Source organism: Thamnophis sirtalis, unplaced genomic scaffold (assembly GCF_051295495.1).
Source record: "Thamnophis sirtalis isolate CommonGarterSnake01/CBP01778 unplaced genomic scaffold, rThaSir2_p1.2 scaffold_1, whole genome shotgun sequence".
Taxonomy (NCBI): Eukaryota; Metazoa; Chordata; class Lepidosauria; order Squamata; family Natricidae; genus Thamnophis; species Thamnophis sirtalis.
This window is the reverse complement of record NW_028261381.1, coordinates 67,212,903-67,236,371: the sequence shown is the minus strand read 5'-3', so window position 1 is coordinate 67,236,371 and position 23,469 is coordinate 67,212,903. Positions and strand designations below refer to the sequence as shown.

At 38.2% G+C, this 23,469-nt stretch overlaps 3 protein-coding genes across 3 annotated transcripts; all 3 read left to right on the top strand.

The window, feature by feature from the left end:
- The first annotated feature begins 2,705 nt into the window (after positions 1–2,705).
- On the top strand, positions 2,706–3,656 carry LOC106546202 (olfactory receptor 9G4-like). Its single transcript, XM_014062994.2, has one exon. The coding sequence runs from the start codon at positions 2,706–2,708 to the stop codon at positions 3,654–3,656; it is 951 nt and encodes a 316-aa protein (XP_013918469.2).
- A 5,720-nt stretch (positions 3,657–9,376) lies between these two features.
- LOC148049507 (olfactory receptor 9G4-like) lies at positions 9,377–10,327 on the top strand. The gene has a single exon (XM_087718103.1). It carries the CDS (start codon positions 9,377–9,379, stop codon positions 10,325–10,327), a length of 951 nt encoding a protein of 316 aa, XP_087574229.1.
- An 11,967-nt stretch (positions 10,328–22,294) lies between these two features.
- LOC106545756 (olfactory receptor 9G4-like) lies at positions 22,295–23,236 on the top strand. The gene has a single exon (XM_014062411.2). It carries the CDS (start codon positions 22,295–22,297, stop codon positions 23,234–23,236), a length of 942 nt encoding a protein of 313 aa, XP_013917886.2.
- Positions 23,237–23,469: the final 233 nt, after the last annotated feature.

The window sequence follows — 23,469 nt, the reverse complement described above, 5'->3', positions numbered from 1 at the left end:
CTATCTTTTTGTCTTTTTTGACTTTCTTTCGCCATTTGTTTAGTAAAACATGTTTAAATAAACAATTAAATAATATTTTAAAAAGGGCTGGTTATTACCAATAATCATATTTTTTCTGGATAAGGCCTCAAGGCAAGTGATGTTTACTGCTGAATTTCAGCTCTCAAGGTAGAAGTTGATTGTTTACCTGAAGAACTCAGCTAGCACAGGGGACAGTGTTTTTTTCTTACGCAAGAAAAAACTCCCTTGGGAGCATTAGGAAAAAATATTTTGGCATGATAATACTATTCCCATTTCAGATTGTCAAGAGGACAAATTTATTGCAACTGTAGGCAATCAAGGCTGCCTAATCTCAGGAAGGTTATTTTACTTGGGAAAAAATAAGATTCCCAGATACGCTGATCTGTTGCTCAAAGGTTCTTAGCAAGAAAATGTACCTGGTTTCGTTCAGGTAAGTTTGGGATCATGAAGCATCATTTAGGGAGATGTCTCTCTCCTAAACTACTACCATTCTAGGAACTAGGTCTACTCTAGTCCTCCCATGGCCCCTCTTCTCACAGCTGATTGTCAAGGCTGTAAGAGGCTGGCTCACACTGATCCATTATAGAGGAAGAATAGAAGAGAAGAAGTTTTCCAACTTCTGATTTCCCCCAGAATCAATTCCATGCATAGTGGAAGCTGACTTCTGAATCTTTATCTTTGGGGACAATCAAATACAATTTGGATTAAAGGTGGTTCTCTATAATTTTCTGTACAGAGTGATGCTTGATAGAGAGATTGAGTTAGAACCCTGTGATCTTGTGAGCTAGAGAATTGTATGACAAATAGAAAATTCAAAGAAGATACAAAAATATTGAATTGCTCTTGTTTTCTGGAGAAGGATTTCAAGGGTTCAGAAATATGGGTTTTTCAACAATGAAGGTTTTGTATTACATAATATAAACATCACAGTACTGAAGGGAAGAATTTGGGTTCAAGGTAATTTATGCTAATTGAGGAGTTTGAATGGATTAAGCAACTAAGCTTTAAAAGGTTGAATACTGAGTATCCTAGAACAAAGTAAGTAATTAACTTCAGCAAGAATGAATGCATTACTCTATTGTACTATTGCTGCTATTGTCATACTATTTTATTAGTATTATGCTAGAGAAGACAGTTGATATTTGCTCTGATTTTGTGGAATCTGCTAATTTTGTATTTCCCAATAAGTTGCCTCCTACATGTTCAAATTCCAGCTTCCACAGACAGCCCAAGTCTTCATTTTTTGCTACTTTGAAATCATTCTGACTTTTTGGAATTGCCCTTCTGTTCATTGCGTTGAGGGCAGATATTTTTTATCCGCTAACCTTGTATCTCTTTCAAAGCTCTTGTACATCCACATATGTGGAGGTTATTCATACTGGATTCACTATGGGGCCAATGCCTACAGAAGTGTATAAAATTATAAAGTAAGCCCTTCTGTGGACCCTTATTTAACAAAGGGCACAACTCCTTGGAGTCCCAAAATATCAGCCGGGGATATCAACACAGGTGGCATTAACATTAGCATACATACAAATCTCAATTTTATTATATTATTATATAATATTATATATTATTTATCACCCTATCTTATAAAGATTCCAGCTTTAGTGCCCTATTAAATAAGAACATAACTTAAAGAAAATAAAAAGACAACAAACATGAACAAAAGAAACAACTCATGCAACAGTTTAGAAACAGTTTTAATTTCCCCCCAAAACCAGCCGATGGAGCAGAAAGTTGGCATCAAGAAAGGCACAAGGCAACACTGTCCCCTGTCTCCATTGTTGTTTATACTGACATTGGAAGTATTAAATAGAAATATTAGACAAGATACGGAGATAAAAGGCATGGAGATAAAAGGGAGCAGTATAAGTTACAGGCGTTTGCAGATGACCTAGCCTTTATTTTAGAAGACCCATGGATTAAACCTTTTTCTGAACGTTATATGGCCTTCACTTCTGGATTTGTGGTAATTGAATTTCCATGCATCACTTTTAATTTTTTAATTCTTAATTATTTATTTTATTTTTTCCAAGAATCTGAGTAAATAGAGTGATTGTTGGCAGAAGAGCTTTCCTGGGGAATCAGGATGGTTTTTTTTTTTAAAGCCTAAGCTGACTGACAATAATTTAGCATCATTTGTTCTCTTGACCCAACCTTTAAATCGGTTGGATAGAAAGAAAGTTATCTCTCCTTGACCTTCATCACTCATCCAAAATATTACCTGGGATTCTTGCAAGATGCATGATAAACACATGAAGAGTATAAAAAGAAATCAAAAGGATCTGGGTGGAGGAATCTATGTGGAATATATGCTTCCTTTCCACTTCATCCCATTAAAAAAGGCATCATCCCCATGTAATACTCTTGACAAATATTTAGAAGTATTTTTTTCATTACCAGTCCTAGAAGGTTCCTCCAACTGCACAGTCTAGATGTCCATGTGGTCTCCCATCTAGTGCTCCTAAGCAATGAGGCCTTTATCTTGTCCTTCCTTTATAAATGCTGAATCCTGTAATATATCCACGATATTAAAAAAGCAAAAGCATTCTGGAGCAAAATTGCAAAATCAAAATGTGTTGAGGGAGGGGGATTCAATACATAATTCAAAATATCAGCATGCACTCTTCATATCAGAGCTGAAAACTTCACAATTCGAACTTCTTTTTCAGGTTACACTTATGAAAATGATGGAAGTGGAAGGCAATCGGACATTGCTTACTGATTTTGTCCTGGTTGGGTTTACAACAGACCCATTTCTACGCATAATCTTCTTTATGCTGTTCTTGGCATCCTACACCCTAACGCTGGTTGGTAATTTTGGCCTTCTAGCACTGATCTACCTGGACTCCCGCTTGCACACACCCATGTACTTCTTTGTGGGCAGCCTTTCCTTCCTTGATATTTGGTACTCCACAGTCTACACTCCTCGGATCTTGTCTGACTGTGTGTCCAAGAACAACCACATTTCCCTAGCTGGTTGTGCAGCACAGTTCTTCTTCTCTGCTGGCTTGGCGTACACTGAATGCTTCCTACTGGCCTTCATGGCCTATGACCGCTTTGTGGCCATCTGCAACCCACTCCTTTACAACACTGCTATGCCCAAGAAGGTCTGCATTCAGTTGGTAGTAGGAGCTTATGTAGTGGGCTTTGCCAATGCAATTGTACACACTGGCAACACCTTTCGTCTACATTTCTGTGGTAATAATGTCATTAACCATTACTTTTGTGATGGACCACCACTTGTTAAAATGTCTTGTAATGACACAGGTGTCCATGAACTCATTGCAGCTACTGTATTGGGTTCCAATTTGCTAGTACCCACAGCTATCATCGTGAGCTCATATGTCGGCATTGGAGCAGCTATAATTAACATCCGGTCAGCTGCAGGGCGACGGAAAGCCTTCTTCACTTGCTCAGCTCACTTGATGTCAGTCTCCCTCTTCTATGGTTCCATTTTCATCATGTACCTCACACCCAACTTTCACCGTTCTCCAAACTGGGACAAGATAAATGCACTGTTCTATACTGTAGTCAACCCTCTGGTCAATCCTTTCATTTACAGTTTACGCAACAAGGATGTGAAGGCAGCCCTCAAAAAAGTTGGTTGGAGATTCATAGCACCCAAATGAAGGCCATTGAAACTCTCTTTCTCTAGACAAATTTCAAACAAGTTAAACCTTACTTTATGGTATCAACCCTCCCTCCCTCCCTTCCCTCTCTCCCTCCCTGGTGGTCAAGGGAACCATCTTCAAAATCTCCAGATTTGTTGTTCTTGGTGGGCAATTGTTTCTCACACACATCTTCCCAGGCCTTTCCCTACCCAAAAGCATCTTCAAAATATGGTCCATGGAGGGTAAATAGAATGAAGCATAGCAGGCAAGATCAGGATGGAAACATTGGACAATGATAGACTAGGGACACGGTTTCAACCTTAGGAAAGATGAAAATGTATCAATCCAAGGTGTGCTTAATTATTTCCCAAACATTACCCACTATTTGAAAATTACTTAAGGGCTTGTTTCTTAAAGCCCTCCTCATAGTCCCATTCTATAAATATCCCTGCACTCCTGATTATTTTAAAAAGTATATAGCCTTAATCACATTGTCCCAAAACCCAGTCCTATCCTGCCTCAGCAATCTGGCTGGACAGCCTTTCCTGGTTTTATATGGGATAGATTAAAAGCAACAATTGGTGTATTTCTTCAGCTTCACTTCCTCCCCTACCAAGAATCACCCATTAAGAAGAAGGGGGAAAATCAGCAATTTTATTCTTCATTAAAGGGTGGAGTGGGGCTGAGCCTAACTGAAGGCAGGTAGGTAGCTGGGATCCAGGATTATCCACTTTTCAACTCACCAGAGTGTGACAGGGTGGAGCAACTTTGCCAGTAATCTGTCATTCAGTCTATTGCTGAACAGGGTGCATTGGCAGGAGCAGAAAAGGACTATTTTCCCAATATCAATGAACACTTTATTCTTCCTTCAGACCTTCAGTAATAAAGCCCCGTGAAGAATCTTGAACCTGAGTCAATTCAGAATCTTTAAAATCATTTTAGCAGTTTTTAATTTTGTTCTCTGCTTCTTCTTACTATTTTTATTTTTATTATCGTTACTGCCATTAGTCATGGATTGTGAGCCATTAAGACATTTTAAGCTCTGCTAACTCATAGTTGGTATTCAGGTTCATGATTATTTGACTTTATCAGAAAACTTCAGTTCTAAGTAGGAGTCAAATGTTCTGCAAATGAATGGGGGATACATATTTGAGATCAATTACTATGCAATGATTATTTCTTGTTATTGCTATTATTAATACTTATTACATTATTTTACCAGTATCAGAATTTTGTCACTCATATTTACAATATTGGTGGTAAAAATCACCCGAAACAGCTACAAGGTCCCTTCCAAATCTGCTATTCTGTATATTCTGCATGCTTTGGCTGCTTCCAAGAAACCTGAGATGCCCTCATCTTTGATGGAGTCTGTATCTGAATCGAAATCCACATTGTATTTCTATCAAAATATAAATAAATAGATATTTATTTATATAAAAGACTATAAAAGACTTATATCAGTTTATTTCTTCTCCTGAAAAGGATGCCATCTAAAATCTATTGAAATACTTTTTGAAAAAATGTTTTTTGTTCTTACATTTAATTATTTATCAATTATATGTACAAGTGTCCCATTTCAGTGCTCATTCAATAAAATATACATTAAAAAGACCAAAAACAAAAATAAAGACACATATTCCTCTTTAAATGTTTTTTTAAAAAAATAATTTAATGTGGATATTATTACTCATTTTTATTTAGATCATTGTAATTGCTATTATTGCTATTATTATTAAAAATAGTTTCTCTCTTTCTTCAAATCCCCCCCCCCAACCATAGCTTCTAAGATTGTCTTGTTGTATGATATACATTGTATTTATTGGACCCACTCCTGCTTGAATTTACAACATAGACTTCCGCTGTGAATGTATACTACTAGTTTTTTATTGCTGCATAGTCTCCAATTTTAATGTCCCAATCCCTTTATTACTCAGCGGGGTTCTCTTTTCGAATGCTGTTTTTATTCATTTATTTACTTATTCAATTTTTATGTCCACCCATTCAACCAAGTGACCCTGGGCAGCTTACAAGTCTACAACTTTAAAACAATTAAAGCAAATAATGCTGTAAATCTCCAAGTGTCATTGCGTTGCAGGAATGGGTGGCAAATACATTTAATAAATAAAATTTTAAAAACCATTAAAACAATAAAAACACTCACAAAATATGTACAAATATAAAGAGCAGCCATGATGATTAGTCTGCTAAATAGTAAAGACAACTAATAGGGCTCTTCTCGCATTCCGAGTACATAGCCAAGTTTTTAGAGCTTTGTGAGGCGCTAACAGGGTTGGGGCCATTCTGATCTCTGAGGGATGTTCCATAAGGCAGGGAACTAGAGCAGAAAAAGGTCCACATCTAATTTCTGCCAGTCAGCATTCTTTGACTGATGGGATCTGCAGCAGGCACAGTCCGTTGCATCTGATTGGATGGGTAGACAGTCCTGGAGAAAGAGGTCCCTCAGATAACCTGGTCCCAAGCCAAATGGATTCTTGCCATTGTTGTTGGCACACACCTTCTTAAACTGTGAGGCTTCCACACACAGATTATATTCTGTATATATTGGGCAACCAAAAGAATACAATTTAAAGGATAAGCATCAGATTTTTACAATTGGCAATATAAAAAATATTGGTGGGCATCATTAAGTCCTATGGTCTTATGAATAATTCACATATGTTTGGAAAAATATTTTAACATATATATAACATATAGATATAGATAGATGTTATATTAAATTAAGAGCCAAAATTTTGGGATAGAATTATTTTCAAGAGATATAGTCTATTTGCCCTGAATTGCTCCTGAGGGAATTATTTTGAGGAACTGGAAAATGGGTATTATTTCATTATGAAGGGCAGGATTTAAGAGACATATAACTTTTCTGTTTTTGGAAAGACAATTATATACATTAATGCAAAAAATATTTATTCTATTTGTTTTCCTTTTTTGTATTTTGGTAAATATTATGTAAGTAAATACATAATAATTTAAAATGATTCACTATGATCACATATACTTTTTGGAGGGTTCCCCACCCCCTCAAAAAAGGCCCTGAGACAAGTGATGATTGCAGTTGAACTTCTAGTGTCCTCAGGGTAGAAGATGACAGTTTATCTGGAGAATTCAGGAAGCCTCGGGAGTGATTTTTCACCTTTTTTCGCATAGGTGAAACACCCTATGAAAGATTTAGGAAAAAAAACTTTTGGTAGCAACTATAATATTCCCACTTCATATCATCAAGAGGGATAATTTAATCTAAGTGCTTCCATGGGGAACTGAGGCTGCCCAATTTGAAGGAAAGATGTGAGCACTTTATTCATGAAAGTACAATGTTCCCAAATAGGTTGATTCATTGGTTTCTCCAACAGACATAGCAGGAAAATGTACTCAGCTTCATCCAGGTAAGTTTGGCATATCTGGGAATAGTTTAGGTAGATGTCCAACAGGATTCTATGGTTATCGCAGTTAGGATTTGACCAATGCTCTCAAAGCCGTTTGTGTCACTTCTGATTGTCAAGGGTCTCAGAGCCATGCACCAACCCACCCCTTCTCTATTTCTGAATACGGAAAGGTGTTCAAAAGTGGTTCACTTTTCCGATTTCTGCTTCCCTCCAGAAGCCTTCATGAGCATGGCAGTCACTTCTTCCAACCCTTCCTCTAAAGGAAGGTTGGAGTCAACCATGCCTCTGACAGGAGTCTTAGAATGGGAGTTGAAAGACAAAGTCCAGGTAGAGCTCTAAGAAACAGCAGGAAAAGCTATTCACAGGACATCTTTAAGAAGTTTACTTATCTAAACAGTTGATTTCTATGAAGTGAAAAGAGAACTATTCACACTTCAGAGGAAAGGGGACAATAATCTGGATCTAAGTAGAAAATGGCAAACCCCTGAGGAGTCTCGGAGAGAACCTTGATTGACAAGGGTGCAGCTGCACAAGGGGAGGGAGGGAAGATCTTTTCTGCTGTTCCACAGAATGGAAAAAAGGCCCTTTCTTCTGCTGTGAGATTTCTCTTTATTTTCCTTTTTTATAACAAATATATTAATCAGGGTAGATTCCTTGTCAAACTTGGTTAAGTTTCTGCTATGAATATATACTGTCAATTTTTCCATTGCTTTGTATTCTCTAATTTTAGTCTCCCAAACATATTTGGTTTGCAAGGTTTTCCTTTTCAAGTTTTGTCCCAGAGGGACTCTTGCCATTGTCAGCACATATTTTCATAAATTGTGAGGGATATTGTCCAGGATCATACCTAATAAAAATATATGTCTGTTTGATTCAAATTTATTGTCAGAATTTTCTTGATATATTGATGTATTTCTTTCCCATACTGTTGAGTCTTTTTGTATATATGTTAAAATGTTAGTTTTTTATTGTGGCAATTCCAATATTTATTGCACAATTTGTTCATCTTGGCAATTTGTAAAAGAGTTATAAATCAACTATCAAATATTTTGAACTAATTTCTCCACAAATTGTAGCTTGAGATCAATGGTCTTGATTTTTCTTCTATAAGTTTTTCAAACACTGATATTTTTCCCAGAGTCCTGTCTTCTGCTGTGAGATTTCTTTTTATTTTCTATTCAGGGCAGATTCCAGCTTCATTATCCAATTCTGATTGCATTTTAAATTGTTTATTGGGTCCATATGTATAATCTTGCATATGTAATCAGATACCTCTTAACATAATTGTCCTTGAAACAGAATTGCTAGTAATGCAATTGTTGGAATGGTCCTTGCATTTAACAGGCTTCCTCATCTAATAGATCCCTTCACATTCTTATCTTTTTTGTCACAAAGATAACTTTTTTTCAAGAGGCAACTGGACTTTATGGAAAATCTAGTTGCCTCTTGGAAAAAAGCACCTTTGGGACCACCATGACCTGGATGACTGAGAATCTCCATAGAAACCTATCTTCTTTGTTTTGTTATTCCATACATACCTGTGAATGAGCTTTTTCTCCAAGAAAAGTTTTCCCCCAACCTTCATTACTTATGATCCATAACTCTTACGAGGGATGCTAGGAAGCTGCAGTGATAGACACATGGAGAGACTAATCCAAGGACAGCCTGGGAAGTAAAATCCGTTTGGAATTTATGCCTTCATTCCACTTCAACACATTTTAAAAAGGCAATATGTCTTTCAGGTCCAGGATGACGCTTTATGTTAACATGAGGAAGACCATGCAGTTTTCTTGACAAAGAAATAACCAGGTTTTCTCTAAATCTACAGTCAGGGATTTTTATGATTTTTCAACCCAGTTTTCATCAACCCTGATCTTGTTAACAGTCTGAGCCTGCTTTCAGAAAGGATTACACTGTTTCCCTGAAAATAAGACCTCCCCGGATAATAAGCCCTCCCCACAAATATTGCAACACAGCAGCAGCAATGAGGTGACCACACTCGCCACCTCCTGCATCTCAAAAACAATAGGACCTCCCTGGAATTAAGGCCAAGTGCTTATTTCGTGGGTCAAAAGAAAATAAGACCTTGTCTTATTTTCGGGGAAACACAGTAATAGACTACATGGAGCGCTGCTCCTAAGCAATGAGGGCCTTATGTTATAATTTTCTTATAAAAGATGAATCCTGTAAATGTATTTGGAATATTAAAAAAGCAGAAGTAAAAGAATTTGGTAAAGTAAATAGTCAAACTCATACCAAATATGCCAGAGAAGGGGGACTTCAACACTGCCAAATTTTGACTTCTCTTTCCTTTGCAAACAGGTTGTGCCTATGAAAATGATGGAAGTGGAAGGCAATGGGACATTGCTTACTGATTTTGTCTTGCTTGGGTTTACAACAGACCCATTTCTACGCATAATCTTCTTTATGCTGTTCTTGGCCTCCTACACCCTAACGCTGACTGGTAATTTCGGCCTTCTAGCACTGATCTACCTGGACTCCCGCTTGCACACACCCATGTACTTCTTTGTGGGCAACCTTTCCTTCCTGGATATTTGGTACTCCACAGTCTACACTCCTCGGATCTTGTCTGACTGTGTGTCCAAGAACAACCACATGTCCCTAGCTGGTTGTGCAGCCCAGTTCTTCTTCTCTGCTGGCTTAGCGTACACTGAATGCTTCCTATTGGCCTTCATGGCCTATGACCGCTTTGTGGCCATCTGCAACCCACTTCTTTACAACATTGCCATGTCCAAGAAGCTCTGCATTCAGTTGGTGGTAGGAGCTTATGCAGCTGGCTTTGCCAATGCAATTGTACACACTGGCAACACCTTTTGGCTAGATTTCTGTGGCAATAATGTGATCAACCATTACTTTTGTGATGGGCCCCCACTTCTTAAAATGTCCTGTAATGACATAGGTTTCTATGAACTCATTGTGGCTGCTGTATTAGGTTCCAATTTGCTAGTAACTACAGCTATCATTGTGAGCTCATACGTTGGCATTGGAGTAGCCATAGTTAACATCCGGTCAGCTACAGGGAGACGCAAAGCCTTCTTCACTTGCTCAGCTCACTTGATGTCAGTCTCCCTCTTCTATGGTTCCATTTTCATCATGTATCTCACACCCAACTTTAACCACACTCCAAACTGGGACAAGACAAATGCACTGTTCTATACTGTAGTCAACCCTCTGGCCAACCCTGTCATTTACAGTTTACGCAACAAGGATGTGAAGGCAGCCCTCAAGAAAGTCTGGGGTAAATTCACAATAACCAAATGAATGCCATTGATAGTCCCTTTCCCCAGATTGTACTTCAGATGATTTAAACCTATACTGTCAGCCTTCCTTCCTTCCTTCCTTCCTTCCTTCCTTCCTTCCTTCCTTCCTTCCTTCCTTCCTTCCTTCCTTCCTTCCTTCCTTCCTTCCACAGCAATCATGATGATAGATGTGTATGAATGAAACCTGTGCTTAATTCTCTCCCAAACTCTAACCAATATTTGGGAATTACCTCAAAGGTGTTATCTTAGAGTCCTTCTCACAGTCACCTTCACATTTGTTTTCCTGCACTGATGTAATTATTTAAGAATGTGTACCAGCCTAAATTGCATTGACTCAAAACTAAGTCCTATCCTGCTTCAGCATTCTGGCTGGATAATCCTTACTGATTTCATATGAGACAATTTAAAGGCAATAATTGGTGTATTCCTTCAGATTCACTTCTGCCCCAACCAAGGATCTCCCATTAGGAAGAGGGAAAAAATCCCAGCAATTATTGTCTTTACTGAAGGGGGCAGTGGGGCAGCCTAACGGAAGGCAGATAGCTGGTGTCGAGGACTAGCCATCTTTCAATTCACCAGAGTGACAGGATATAGGGCAGCAGTGCTCTCGGTGCCAGTATTCTGTCTTTCAGTCTGTTGTCACATTCTTTCCATTGACTGAAGCAGAAAAGAGTTCTTTCCTCCTTTTCTATGAACCCTTCTTCATTTGCACATTCAATATTTCTATTTTCCTCCATATCCTTTTTGTGACCTATTGTTTTTCAAATCCACCTTTGAATCAATATCAGCTTCACTTATAAACCATGTCTAAAATATTGCTTCTTTTTGAATGGATGTTCTAAAAATTTTCTGATTTTTTAAAAAAACTGTCTTCTTTTTTATTTGTTATATTTATGTATTTATTTAATTTATATGCCTCATATGTCATTTTTCATTAAAAAATAAACACCCCCCCCAAGGCCAAAACAAAGAAATGATCCATATTGCTATTTTGATTTTTTTTAGAATTTAATTTGGTACTAATTTCTGTTTGGATCATGCTAATTATTACTATTACTCTAGGCTGGAATACTGCAATGTGCTCTACATGGGGCTGCCCTTGAAGAGCGTCCGGCGACTTCAGCTAGTCCAGAATGCGGCCGCGCGAGTGATCGTGGGCGCACCACGGTTCGCCCACATAACACCGATCCTCCGTGAGCTGCGCTGGCTACCTGTTGATCGTCAGGTGCACTTCAAGGTCCTACTTACCACCTATAAAGCGCTCCATGGTAGTGGATCTGGCTATTTGAGAGACCGCCTTCTGCCAATTACCTCCCTGCGTCCCATCAGATCGCACAGGGTAGGCCTCCTCCGAATTCCATCCGCCAGTCAGTGCCGACTGGCGACTACGCGGAGGAGAGCCTTCTCAGTTGCAGCTCCGACGCTATGGAACAATCTCCCCGTGGAGATCCGCACCCTCACCACCGTCCAGGCCTTCTGCACGGCCCTCAAGATCTGGCTATCCCGTCAGGCCTGGGGATAGGATTTTACTCTCTCCCCGCCCGAATGTTGAGTGAATGTTGTGTTTTATGGTTAATTTTTTTACTCACGTTTTTCTTTTATGTCTTGTCTTGCACTCCCTTCCCTCATTATTGTAAGCCGCCCTGAGTCCCCTCAGGGAAAAGGGCGGCCTATAAATGTTCAATAAATACCTAAATACCTAAATACTATTATAGTTCAACATCCAGTCAAACAGATGTTTAGATTGAATTTGCCACTTTTGACCACCTATCAAGTCTTTTCTAACGTCTTGGGATAGGCAGAAGTTATTCTTTGAAGGCAGGATGGAAGTGGTTCCAAATAAAGCTTCCTTTTACAATTGACTAATTTGGATTTTGTCATGATGTTCAAATGGAGCTCCAGCCCAAGCCACTGGGCTTGCTCGGGAATTAGTCTCCCCGTCCTCAGACCAATTAACACATTAAAACATTAAAACATTTTAAAACACTTAAAAAAAACATCCAGTTACTTGACCAGTTAGTAATTCAGCCAGGAAACGCAGCCCTTGACACATTCAGCAACCTGGGCACAGAACATAGCCAAGTGTTAGAGCCTTTTGAAGGGTTAGTAGGGTTGGGGCCATTCTAATCTCTGAAGGGAGGATATTCTACAGATCAGGGGCCATTGCGGAAAAAAATGACTTATAGTCCCTACCAGTTGACAATCTTTGTCTGACAGGATCTATGGCATGTACAATCTGCTATATTAATTTGATGGATAAAGTCTCTTGGAGAAAGGTAATCAGGTACCAAGCTAACTATCACTTTGAATGGCACCTGGAAGCACACCAGTAACCAACGGAGCTCACATGGAATTGATGTTATGTATGGTGTACATTTGGCACTATTTAATACCCCCATAGCCACATTCTGTAGCACTTCAAGTTTGTAAATGCTCTTCAGGGGTTTAAATGAGAGGTTACAATGGTATGAGTCAGCAGGGAATGGATGCAATTGGTGTACCACCCAAAAGTGTTCAAAGGCTCTCCAATCTACAGCTGCCACTTGTGCACTGGGTTTGTCTAGGGTAGTGCAACCCCATCCAGTACTAAAGATGGAAGAATCTTGTGCCTCGGGGGTGGGGGGGGAATACCCACAGCCATTCTGTCTTCCTCGGGTTGCATTAGAACCTGTTTTACCCCATCAGGTTCCCAACAGCCTCTAGACCAGTGATGGTGAACCTTTTTTGGTTTGCATGTCAAAAATGGGGGGAGCGCAGGGGGGGTTATGCATGGGCATGCCAAACCCATAATGCTATGTGCATGACCACAGCACACATACGTGCACAACCAGCACTCCCCCCTTTTTGGCATGCTATTTTCACACTCCAGAGGAGCTTCCCTGAAACCTCTGGAGCATGAAAAACCGGCCCTACGGGCAAACCGGAACTTTAGGAATGGACTTCCAGTTTGTTAGTAGGGCTGGTTTTAGCCCTCCGGAGCCTTCAGGTGCCTCCAGGAGGCTTCCCTCTTGAAATGAGGCTTCCCTCTGGGAGTCACTTCTTGTTTGCTCGTAGTGTCGTTTTTTGCCCTCTGGAGCCTTCAGGGAAGCCTCCAGAGGCCTCCTGAATGCTCCGGAGGGTTAAAATGAACCATATGAACAAACTGGAAGTCCGTTCCTGAAATTGCGGTTTGCCCATAGGGCCAGTTTTTCACGCTTTGAAGGCTTTAGGAAGCCTCCAGAGGGCGAAAAATGGCCTCAAAAGAAGGCCAAAGTCAGCTGGCCAGGGCATGTGCCCTGATGCCACTGTGGCAGGCATGCCATAGATTTGACATCATGGTTCCATATCAATTCCTTGGTGGACTTTCTCCTCAGAATGAATTTTAACCCCCCAAAAAACTTTCTGGAAGACACATCTCTGTTCTACTCAGATGACACAACATTATTTTCAAGAATATCTATTGGCCTTAAAACAGCATTAAAAGCATGAGCAGAGTACTGCAGAGAATACTAACACACTCAATTATGAAAAAACTAGAATCATGGCAATTGCCAAAAGGCCCAAGAGTCACTCCTGGAATTTAGATGGGTAGAAAACTGAGTAGGTATCCTGTTTCAATTCTGGGTGTTGTCCTTCACTCTGCTAGCAGTAGGAAAACTCATAGGGATATGAGTGTAAGAAAGAAACTAGGAAACCCATGGGGACTATATTGCTGAAAATGCACAGAGGAGCACAAATGCCATACTCAAATTTCTCCAGGTAAGAAATGACCACTACATACTTACAGAACTCAAACTATTCGTAGCCAAGCCAATAACACACATTCTTTACAGAATGCAGGTGAGCCATTTTACAATTTTGCATCATTACAATATGTTCAATCCAAATTTCTAACACTGGCCCTTGAGATTCTAAAATGTGGTTCTAATGCCTCCCTGAGTTTGCAGAAAGGCTCATGGAAATGGAGGCAAGAGTGTGGGTGACCATACTCAATTATTGGCTCAAAGTCTCATTTTTCTCATTGACCTTGCCTCACTAACTGTGAGAGATGATTTTCAATCCACATGAAAAAGGCCATTGCAACTAAAGCCTCATCCTCGGGCTTCTCTACAAGGGTAGGATATGATCAAGCTAAAGCTCTCATCAAACAGCATATAGCAGACACAGAGCCCCAGTTGGATCTAGCCAGGTCCCTACTTTTTATTGATGATGAAAGTTGGTGAATGAATGAACCTATCAAAATGAATCTGATAGGCTCTCTGTCTCTCTCATGACATCTTTAACAACCTTGAAGTACCTAGACACTGGATGGCCTTCATGTTTATACAATGGTATGCCTCCACTAACCTATCCTTGAAAGCCAATACAGAGAAATTTCCTACCTGGAGAGACAATGTCTCTTGTTTGTAACTCACCCACATCCCTATGCTGACCTATGACCATAATAAATTGACTCACTTTAGTTAATTTTGATTTGATGGCTTTCAGACAACTATGGACAACTTCTTCACCTAGGATGAGGAATCTTGAAGATTACCGTGCCTAATGAGGTCAGCAGAAAGCGAACTCATCCATCTTCTTCCTTTTGACAGACCATTCTCTTAAGCATGCCTGGATTTCAATTATACTTTTTAAAGCTCCTGTTTTGCTTCAGCTCTCTAAATGTTGACCGGTTGGTTGAATATTGATTTATTTTAATCTCCTGCTGGATTTTATCCATTTCTTTCTTGTTCTTTTCCTTTTGTGTTTTTTTTAACTTTTTTTGAATAACCTTTGTCTTCTGAAAGGGAAACACAGCATGCCTTGCAGTAGTGGAAGTGTTTGGACTTGATTTACAGCTATATTGGACTGTCACTACACTTTGGAGATTATTTCTTTAAAAATATTTTTATCCTGGACTAAAAATATTTTCCCTGGGAGTGTGGCCATTAATATTGTAGAGAGATGACAGGTTAATGATTTATAAACAGAATCATAAATTTGAAAATATGGGGGGCTTGTTTCATAAAGGGTGGGAAACCAATATTGTTATAATATATTTATATTATAAATATATTTATAATATGTGTATGTGTGCATTTTTAAAAATGTTTTGATCCTTTTCTGTTTGTTTGTTCCTGTGGATTTTCTACTGTTTTGGAGCTTTACATTTTCTTTTTGAATAAAAATAAAAATCATTATGAAAAAAGTAATTCCTTTTTTTATTTTTCTCTTCAGTTTATAGTTTCTCTTGTTGTTTCTCTTTCTTTGAATTTTTCTGTAAACTTTGTTTAAAAGAATAATTATAATAAGTTTAAAGAGTTGCCATGGAAGACAAATGCTTACCTGGAGATCACAGGTAACCTCATGGTGTGGTGCTCCCCCCTTTTTAAGATGAAACTCCCTTTGGAGGAATTAAGAAAAATCTTTTGGTATGATACCAATTCTCCACCTTCAGATCATCAAGAGGAAAGACTCAGTTTAAATACTCCCACAGGGAATGGAGAGAACCTAATTTAAAGAAGTATTGTCCTCACCTTCCTCAGGAAAATACAAGGCTCCCATATAGGCTGCTCTGTTGGCTTGTCCAAAGCAAGAAAACATACTCGGCTTCATTCAGGTACGTTTGGAATATCTGGGAATAATTTAGATAGATGTCCAACAAGATTCTATGATTATTCCAATTAGGATTTAACCAATGCTCACATATCCCTTTTTGTTACCTCTAATTGTCAAGGGTGTCAGAGCCATGCAACAACCCATCCATTTCTGTCCTGTGAATAGTGGAACGTGTTCAAAAATAATTCACTTTTCACTTTTCCAATTTCTGCTTCCCTCCAAAAGCAGCACCATGCATCATGTGCATAGCGTCACTTCTTCCAGGATTTTCTCGAAAAGAAATACTATCTCTGACAAGAGGCTTAGATTGGGAGTTGTAAGACAAATTCCAGACAGAGAGTTCTGAGAAAGGGAAAGGTGTTCATAGCCCTTCTTCAAAAATGTTTAATTAACTGAACTTCCCTGAAGTAGAAAGGGAGCTGTCCACACCTCTGAGGAAAGGGAACAATAATATGGACCTAAACATGCAGTTGCAGTAGGGAAGTGAAAGTGACTGTTTTCTGCTGCTTCTCTGGTGGGAAATGAAGTCACACAATGGGACCAGGGAGAGGAGTGGACATTCTCTTTAGGCCACAAGAAAGATCCTTCAATGAATCAAACAGTTTACACAAAACTGGACACTCTCCTTTGTTTATTGATAGTATTGATATTATGCTTTTTCAAAGGGAGCTTGAGTGGCTATCAGAGTGGAGCAGTCAACTTCAGGTAGTCAACTTGTAATTCTCTTTAAAAGAGAGAAAATCTATTGCTTTTTTTTCTTTTTTCCCATGCTTAGGGAAATTCTGTTTGTTTGTTTTTTAGCTGGGGTGTGCCAAATTTGTTGAAATTTGGAAAGGGAAGCTTCAGTGCAATTACACGTATGGGTGCAATCAAATAGAACATCTTAACCAGGGTTGGTAAAAAATATATATATATATGAAATTTTGTAACAAAGATCATGGCATGTCAATGAAACCAAGTTATAGCTGCAATGCTCTGCAAAACCTAGGAATTGTATGGCTAAGAAAAGCTTCAGAGAAGATAGAAGAAATATTTCAATACGAATCTTAAGAATTATGTTGGTTCTGGAAATACGAGGAACTTTTCAAGAAAGGAGGGCAGTTCCATATCATGTAATTTGGAAATCAGGATATTTTAGAGAACAGAAGGAAGGGAGAGATTTGGGCATGGAGTAAATGACTCCAAGGAACTGAGATTTGGAAAAGATTTAGAAGAGATTTAGTAACTGATGCTAACTAAGGAACTGAACTCACAATGCAGGTAAGCTGCAAATATTGAACCCGGAAAGGTATCCCTGTAAGTGATGAAAAAGAAACAAGTTAAAGCTAGCAAGAAATAAAAAAAAAGCTAACAATTTAGGAGTTGCTTTGGAAAATATGAGGAGTTTAGGAGAATATTTGGAGATGTTTGATGCCAGAATATGGATGGTAAGGTTGAAACTACTGAGTCCAATATTAATACACACTGTCAAAATAAAGATGGGAACATATTCCGATACTAATTCGATGCCACATTTGCAGTTGCAAGCTCCTCAGATATGTTGATTGTGGATAATAACAGAGAATCATCTCTGAATGCTGACTTTGGGTATGAGGACCTTCATCATTACTTTTTTTTTTCATTTTCCATAATAGAAGCCATTATTTACCTGTAGTGTGTCAGGTGCTGATATTATAGTTCAGATCTAATTAGTAGACATCATTTCCCTCCCCTGCCCTCTATTTTTTCAGAATCAGAATACATCAAGTGTTTTTAAACGGGGCCATTGGGTATTTATCCGTATCCTTTTCTCCAGTTGTATTTTATCAGTGATATGCAATGCCAGATAGTTCCCCAAACTCATGAGAGTGGCCTCATCTTGTCAGGAGCCCAAACTCTTTCATGCCTCCCATCCCAACCAGGAAGCCACATCCTTCCCTATACTCTGTGGCAGCAAGAGTGCCTCGGGGTCCATCTCAGCCCCCCCCTCAAATCTACTAGGATGAATTTGTTCATCTTAATTTGCATATTATGTATTGTTTTGTTATAATCCCTCATTCTTTCATTTCTTTTTTTCCTTTGTGGTCCCTACAAAATTAAGTTTTTAAAACCATTGGGTTGGTTTACTGTACTAATTTAAAAATGGTTTAATATCACAGAAGATATAATGCTTTGATATGTCTTTGAAGCACAGAATCTCAGGGTGCAGAACACGGACATTGTATTCCCTCCAGTTCGTCCTCTCATTTCCCTTCCCTTGATTGATTCTCTCCTTACTCCAACTTGGGCCTTTCCCTGTTCAAGATTACTCATCTGTTTCAGCCATCTGAGCTCTTGACACATACATAGTTAGAATTGCTGAAGCCCTTCCCCAAAACAGCTGTAGACCCAGACACTGAGGCAGAGATTCTAAATCAGTCCTTAACCCAGTCCCTTCTTTGCACTTCTCCAGATCTTTTCTTGTTTGTACTCTGAGCCATTTATATCCTTGCAAACATGCTGAAATTATGGTTGGTCATATTGACAGCCAGTTGTTGAGATTAGCAAATTTATCTATTTATTGAGTCCTTCTCAAAGGCAGATGTACAGATGCTGTTCTTTAACAATTTTATTAAAGGTATCATCACAGGTGGTAAGGGATGCTTTTGTAATTGGACCCAAGAAACCTATTATTATTGCTACTAGTTTTGCTTTCTTTTGCCATGCTCACTCTACTTCTATTTGTAGGTCCTTATATTTTGTAATTTTCTCCTTTTCCCCCTTCTATTCTGCTGCTTCCAGGTATTGCAATGCTCACTATCTGGATTTTATTGTCTTTCTTATTAATAATATTAAGTGCAGGCCATTGTGTGGCAGATACTTGTCCATTTGAATCCTAAAGACTCAGAGCACTTAGGTGACTTTAATTATGTTCTATTATTTTGTCAATTTTGTAGTCCCATCAGTTCTTGCTTGCAGGCAAATGGTATTCGTTGCAGGAACCCTGGTGATGCAGTCATTAGAATGCAGTATCACATTCAAACTCTGCCCACTGTCTAGTGTTCAATCCTGATTGGCTCAAGGTTGATTCAGTTTTCCATTCTTCCAAGCTTGGTAAAATGAGGGCCCAGATTGTTGGGGAAAATATGCTGACATTATAACCAACTCAGAGAGTGCTGTAAAGCACTATGGAGTAGTATACAAGTAATAATCAGTCTGTGTAATCTTCTTTTTTTTTGTAATTTATTTTATTTTCAAAACAAACATACAAATCCTCCTTCTTTACATACTGTAGAAAGTGTATCAGCTGGTTACAAAAGGCTTTTGTGCATCTCTTCCACCGTCATCAAATATAATTCATATTAATTCAAATATCTTAATTCAAATATTTATTATATTACCATCATCATGCCTCCACTTTTATTTGACTATAGTTGTTTAAACATCCTTCATCCTAAAATATACCAAGATTTAATACATAACCACATGCTGGCATTTCATTTACTTATTTATAAAATCATCCATTAACATTCAATCCTCATATCCTGTTTTAGCTAAACATCCATAATATTTAATACCAAAATTTTCTAATCCTCCATGTATATAATTTATTATCATTATCCTTTCTTTATTTAACTATATCCTATATCATAACATTTTCCCTCTATTAGTTAAAACTTAACTGTGTCTAATTTTGTTTTTGTATTATTATTGTTATTAATAATCTTTATATATAGTCCAAAAATATTTCTAACCTTCCCTTCTCATATCCAATTATTACTTATCATAACAGCTCAACATTGTATACATTACTATCATTATCAATTTTTATTTAACTATACCTATTATCACTGGATTTAACTAAGTTTAGCTAATTTTGAATTATACTCTTCCATCTATCAACCTGTATCTCTCCAATAGCAAAACAATCTTATATCTACTGCCATTTGTGGATCCAATTCTCCAAACATCTTTTTAAACAAGTCTGTACAGAGTCCTCTTTGCACCTTCTTGTTTGTAGTATCTCTCATATAATGTTGACACCCTCCTTCTGTTTCCTTTGTCAGCTTATCTTTAATTTTCAGCAGTGTTATCAAATATTTTGCAAATAGTATTTCATAGTCCATAAGTTCTTTAATGTTTTCTTCTCCTTCTATGTCCTGTCCTTTGAAATAAGTTTTCTCTCCATTTAATTCCTCTTCGAATGTTCCACTCTTTCCTCCCTCAGAAATAAACCATTTTCCACGAATATCAACAGGCTCAAACTCTTTATATTCGTCTTCCATTTCAATTTTTTGAATTTCCATCTTCTTATTTTGTATTTGATGAACATCCTCAGTTTTTTCATCACATTTTGTTGCCAAATGCACCAAATAGTCCATTTTTCTCTCAATTCTTTCCTCTGTATCAAACACCCTCTTCAAAGCTAAAAGTATCGCTTGAAGAGATGCCATGTTTATACAGAGTTGTATTTTTTCTTAGAAGCTCAGGAAGATTGAAACACACTCGCAAGCGAAAACAAACTACAGAGGAACAGCTGTACAATCTTATCAGATCTTAAGCCAGAACAGCCAAGCAATAAAAGTGTCGAGATGTAAACAGCCAATTTGTAGCTTACAGAGAGTCAGAAGAAATATTAGGGTAATCCATCCATTTGAAAAGGTTTACTTAGAATCAATCCATGTAAATAACATTTAGAAAGTAAGATAACCACTCTCCAGAACCATTACAAAATCAAATTTGCCGCTAAGTTCTTCTATTCTTTGATTTAAGTTAGTTTTTAAATTTTATAGACAGTCCGTTTTTTTTAAACAATAAAAGTTTCTCACCAGCTTAACACTTCTCCATATTGCCCTGACTTTGTCAGCCTTGATAGATTGGAATTTTTATTGCCAGCAGAAGACTTTTGCCTTGCTTTTCTCAGAGATTTTGCAAAATCCCCGAGATTAGCAAGATGTAATCTTCCTGTTCACCATCTCTTCACGATGATTTAGGTCCGTTGGAACCCCCCAGCAATAAAAGTGTTGAGTGCGATCTCAGAGCTTTCAGATTGCGCGTTGTCTCGTCACGGCATCGGCCCCTCAGGTCCCTGTGTAATCTTCTTGAAGGAGCTAACTAGATAGTCTACTGTTGCTTTAATTTTTTGTTTTCTTTTGTTTTTTTGAACAGATGGGATTTGCTGTCTGTTGCTGTCTTCTCTATTCTGTCTTTGTATGCATCTGTCCTTAAGGCTTGGTCTTTTGCAGCCAGAATGATCCCTTTTGCCTCTTTCTTCAATTTTCCTGCTCTTACCCACTGCCAGATATTTATTTATTTATTTATTTATTTATTTATTTATTTATTATTATTATTATTATTATTATTATTATTATTATTATTATTATTATTATTATTATTATTATTATGTTTGGTCTCACAGTCAGATGATGACAATGATGATGAAGAAGAAGAGGAAGAATGGGTGATCTACATTTAAATTCAAGTCCAAACAAGTAGCCTTGAACAATATAAGCAATTCCTACCAAGGTGGCCTTTGAAAAATCAAAATATTCAGGTTCCTCCCCTCAATTCAATATTTCCAGATACTGAGGGAATCCTTTATAAATTAATCCAAGGCCTCCAATCACAATTAGTATAGCAACAATTGCTTTTTCCATTGGTGTTCTATTACAATCTGATTTTTCCAGTCATTCCTCCTCAATCCTAGCATCCCCTGGTAAAGTCACATCAATGAATCAAACTTTCTAGTTTTCAATAACTGTTACATTAGGTATATCTTGAATCACATGCCTCTCTGTCTGGATAACAAAAGTCCCATAAGATGTTGACTCACTGATTTTCTAAAACATTTTCAGCTTAGTGGTTGAAGTTTTTCATGCAGTACATTCAAATGCAAATCTCTTGCCCAGGTTCCAGTGAAGATTTTTGGCAGTTCTTATTATTTAACAATATCATTAGTAAAAATTAATTATGTTCATCACACAGCCAGCCAGATGTTCAGACTGGAGTTAGCATTTTGACTGCATATTTAGTTCTTACCAAAGACATGGGATAGGGAGATATGGATATTTGATGGTATTGTGCTTATTACTGTTTAAACATGTGTATTTATTGATTCACAACATTTGTTTGCTTGTTTATTTTATATTCTTTTATATTTTATTTTAAATGTCCTTAATGCAACGAGGAGTCAATGCTATTATTTTCAGGTAAAACTTGCATTCTATAAAAATTTACAGAATGTTCAAAACGAGAAGCAAAAGTCAATTTGGGGGTCAAATTAGCAACATCAAATCAAATATGCTGTTTTCAAAATATCTTTTGAAGCTACAGCATGAGTTTATTATTGAGGACCCAGAACTGCTTATTGAGGACCCAACACCTTACTTGGTTTTCTTCTTATTTTTCCTCTGTATGCAGGTCATGAGAAAATATGGAAGTTGAAGACAATTGCACATTGGTTACTGATTTTGTGATGGTTGGGTTTACAATAGACCCATTTCTACGCACAATTCTTTTTGTGGTGTTCTTGGCCTCATACATCCTAACACTGACTGGGAATCTAGGCCTCATAATCCTGATCTACCTAGATTCCCGCTTACACACCCCCATGTACTTCTTTGTGGGAAGCCTTTCCTTCTTGGATGTCTGGTACTCTTCGGTCTACACTCCTCGGATCTTGTATGATTGTGTGTCCAAGAACAACCACATTTCCTTAGCTGGTTGTGCAGCCCAGTTTTTTTTCTCTGCTGGATTGGGCTGGAGTGAATGCTTCCTACTGGCCTTTATGGCTTATGACCGCTTTGTGGCCATTTGCAACCCACTCCTTTACGCCACTGCCATGCCCAAGAAGCTGTGCATCCAGCTGGTGGTGGGAGCCTATACAATGGGGTTTGCCAATGCTATTGCACACACCGGTAACACTTTCCGCCTACACTTCTGTGGTAATAATATCATCAACCACTACTTTTGTGATGTGCCACCACTTGTGAAGATGGCCTATGATGACACAAGAGTATATGAACTCATCCTGACTGCTCTCATTGGTTTCAGTTTGCTGGCAGCCACTGTTGTCATTGTGAAGTCTTACATTGGTATTGTGGCAACCATTATTCGTATCCGTTCGGCTGCAGGGAGACGCAAAGCTTTCTCCACTTGCTCAGCTCACTTGGTCTCTGTCTCCCTTTTCTATGGCACCATGCTTATCATCTACTCCACACCTAAGTCCTATCACACTCCAAATTGGGACAAGACAAATGCTTTGTTCTACACGGTAGTCAATCCTTTGATCAATCCTTTGATTTATAGTTTACGCAACAAAGATGTAAAGGCAGCCTTCAAGAAAGTCTGGGGGAGATTCACAGCCCCCAAATGAATGGCACTGATACCTTCCTTCTTTAGAGTAGCCTGAAGGTGATGAAATTAACCTCTAGACTTTAATGTCTGCCTGCCAACCAGTCAGTTTCCTCCTTCCTCCACTTTCTTCCTCAGTAAGAGATCATGGAGAAAGTCAGGCGACCAGAACTAATTTCAAAGATTAACAATTATCCCCTATGCTCATGGATACGTTTCTTCTTTGACAATTTTATTCCATATTTATACCTTCCC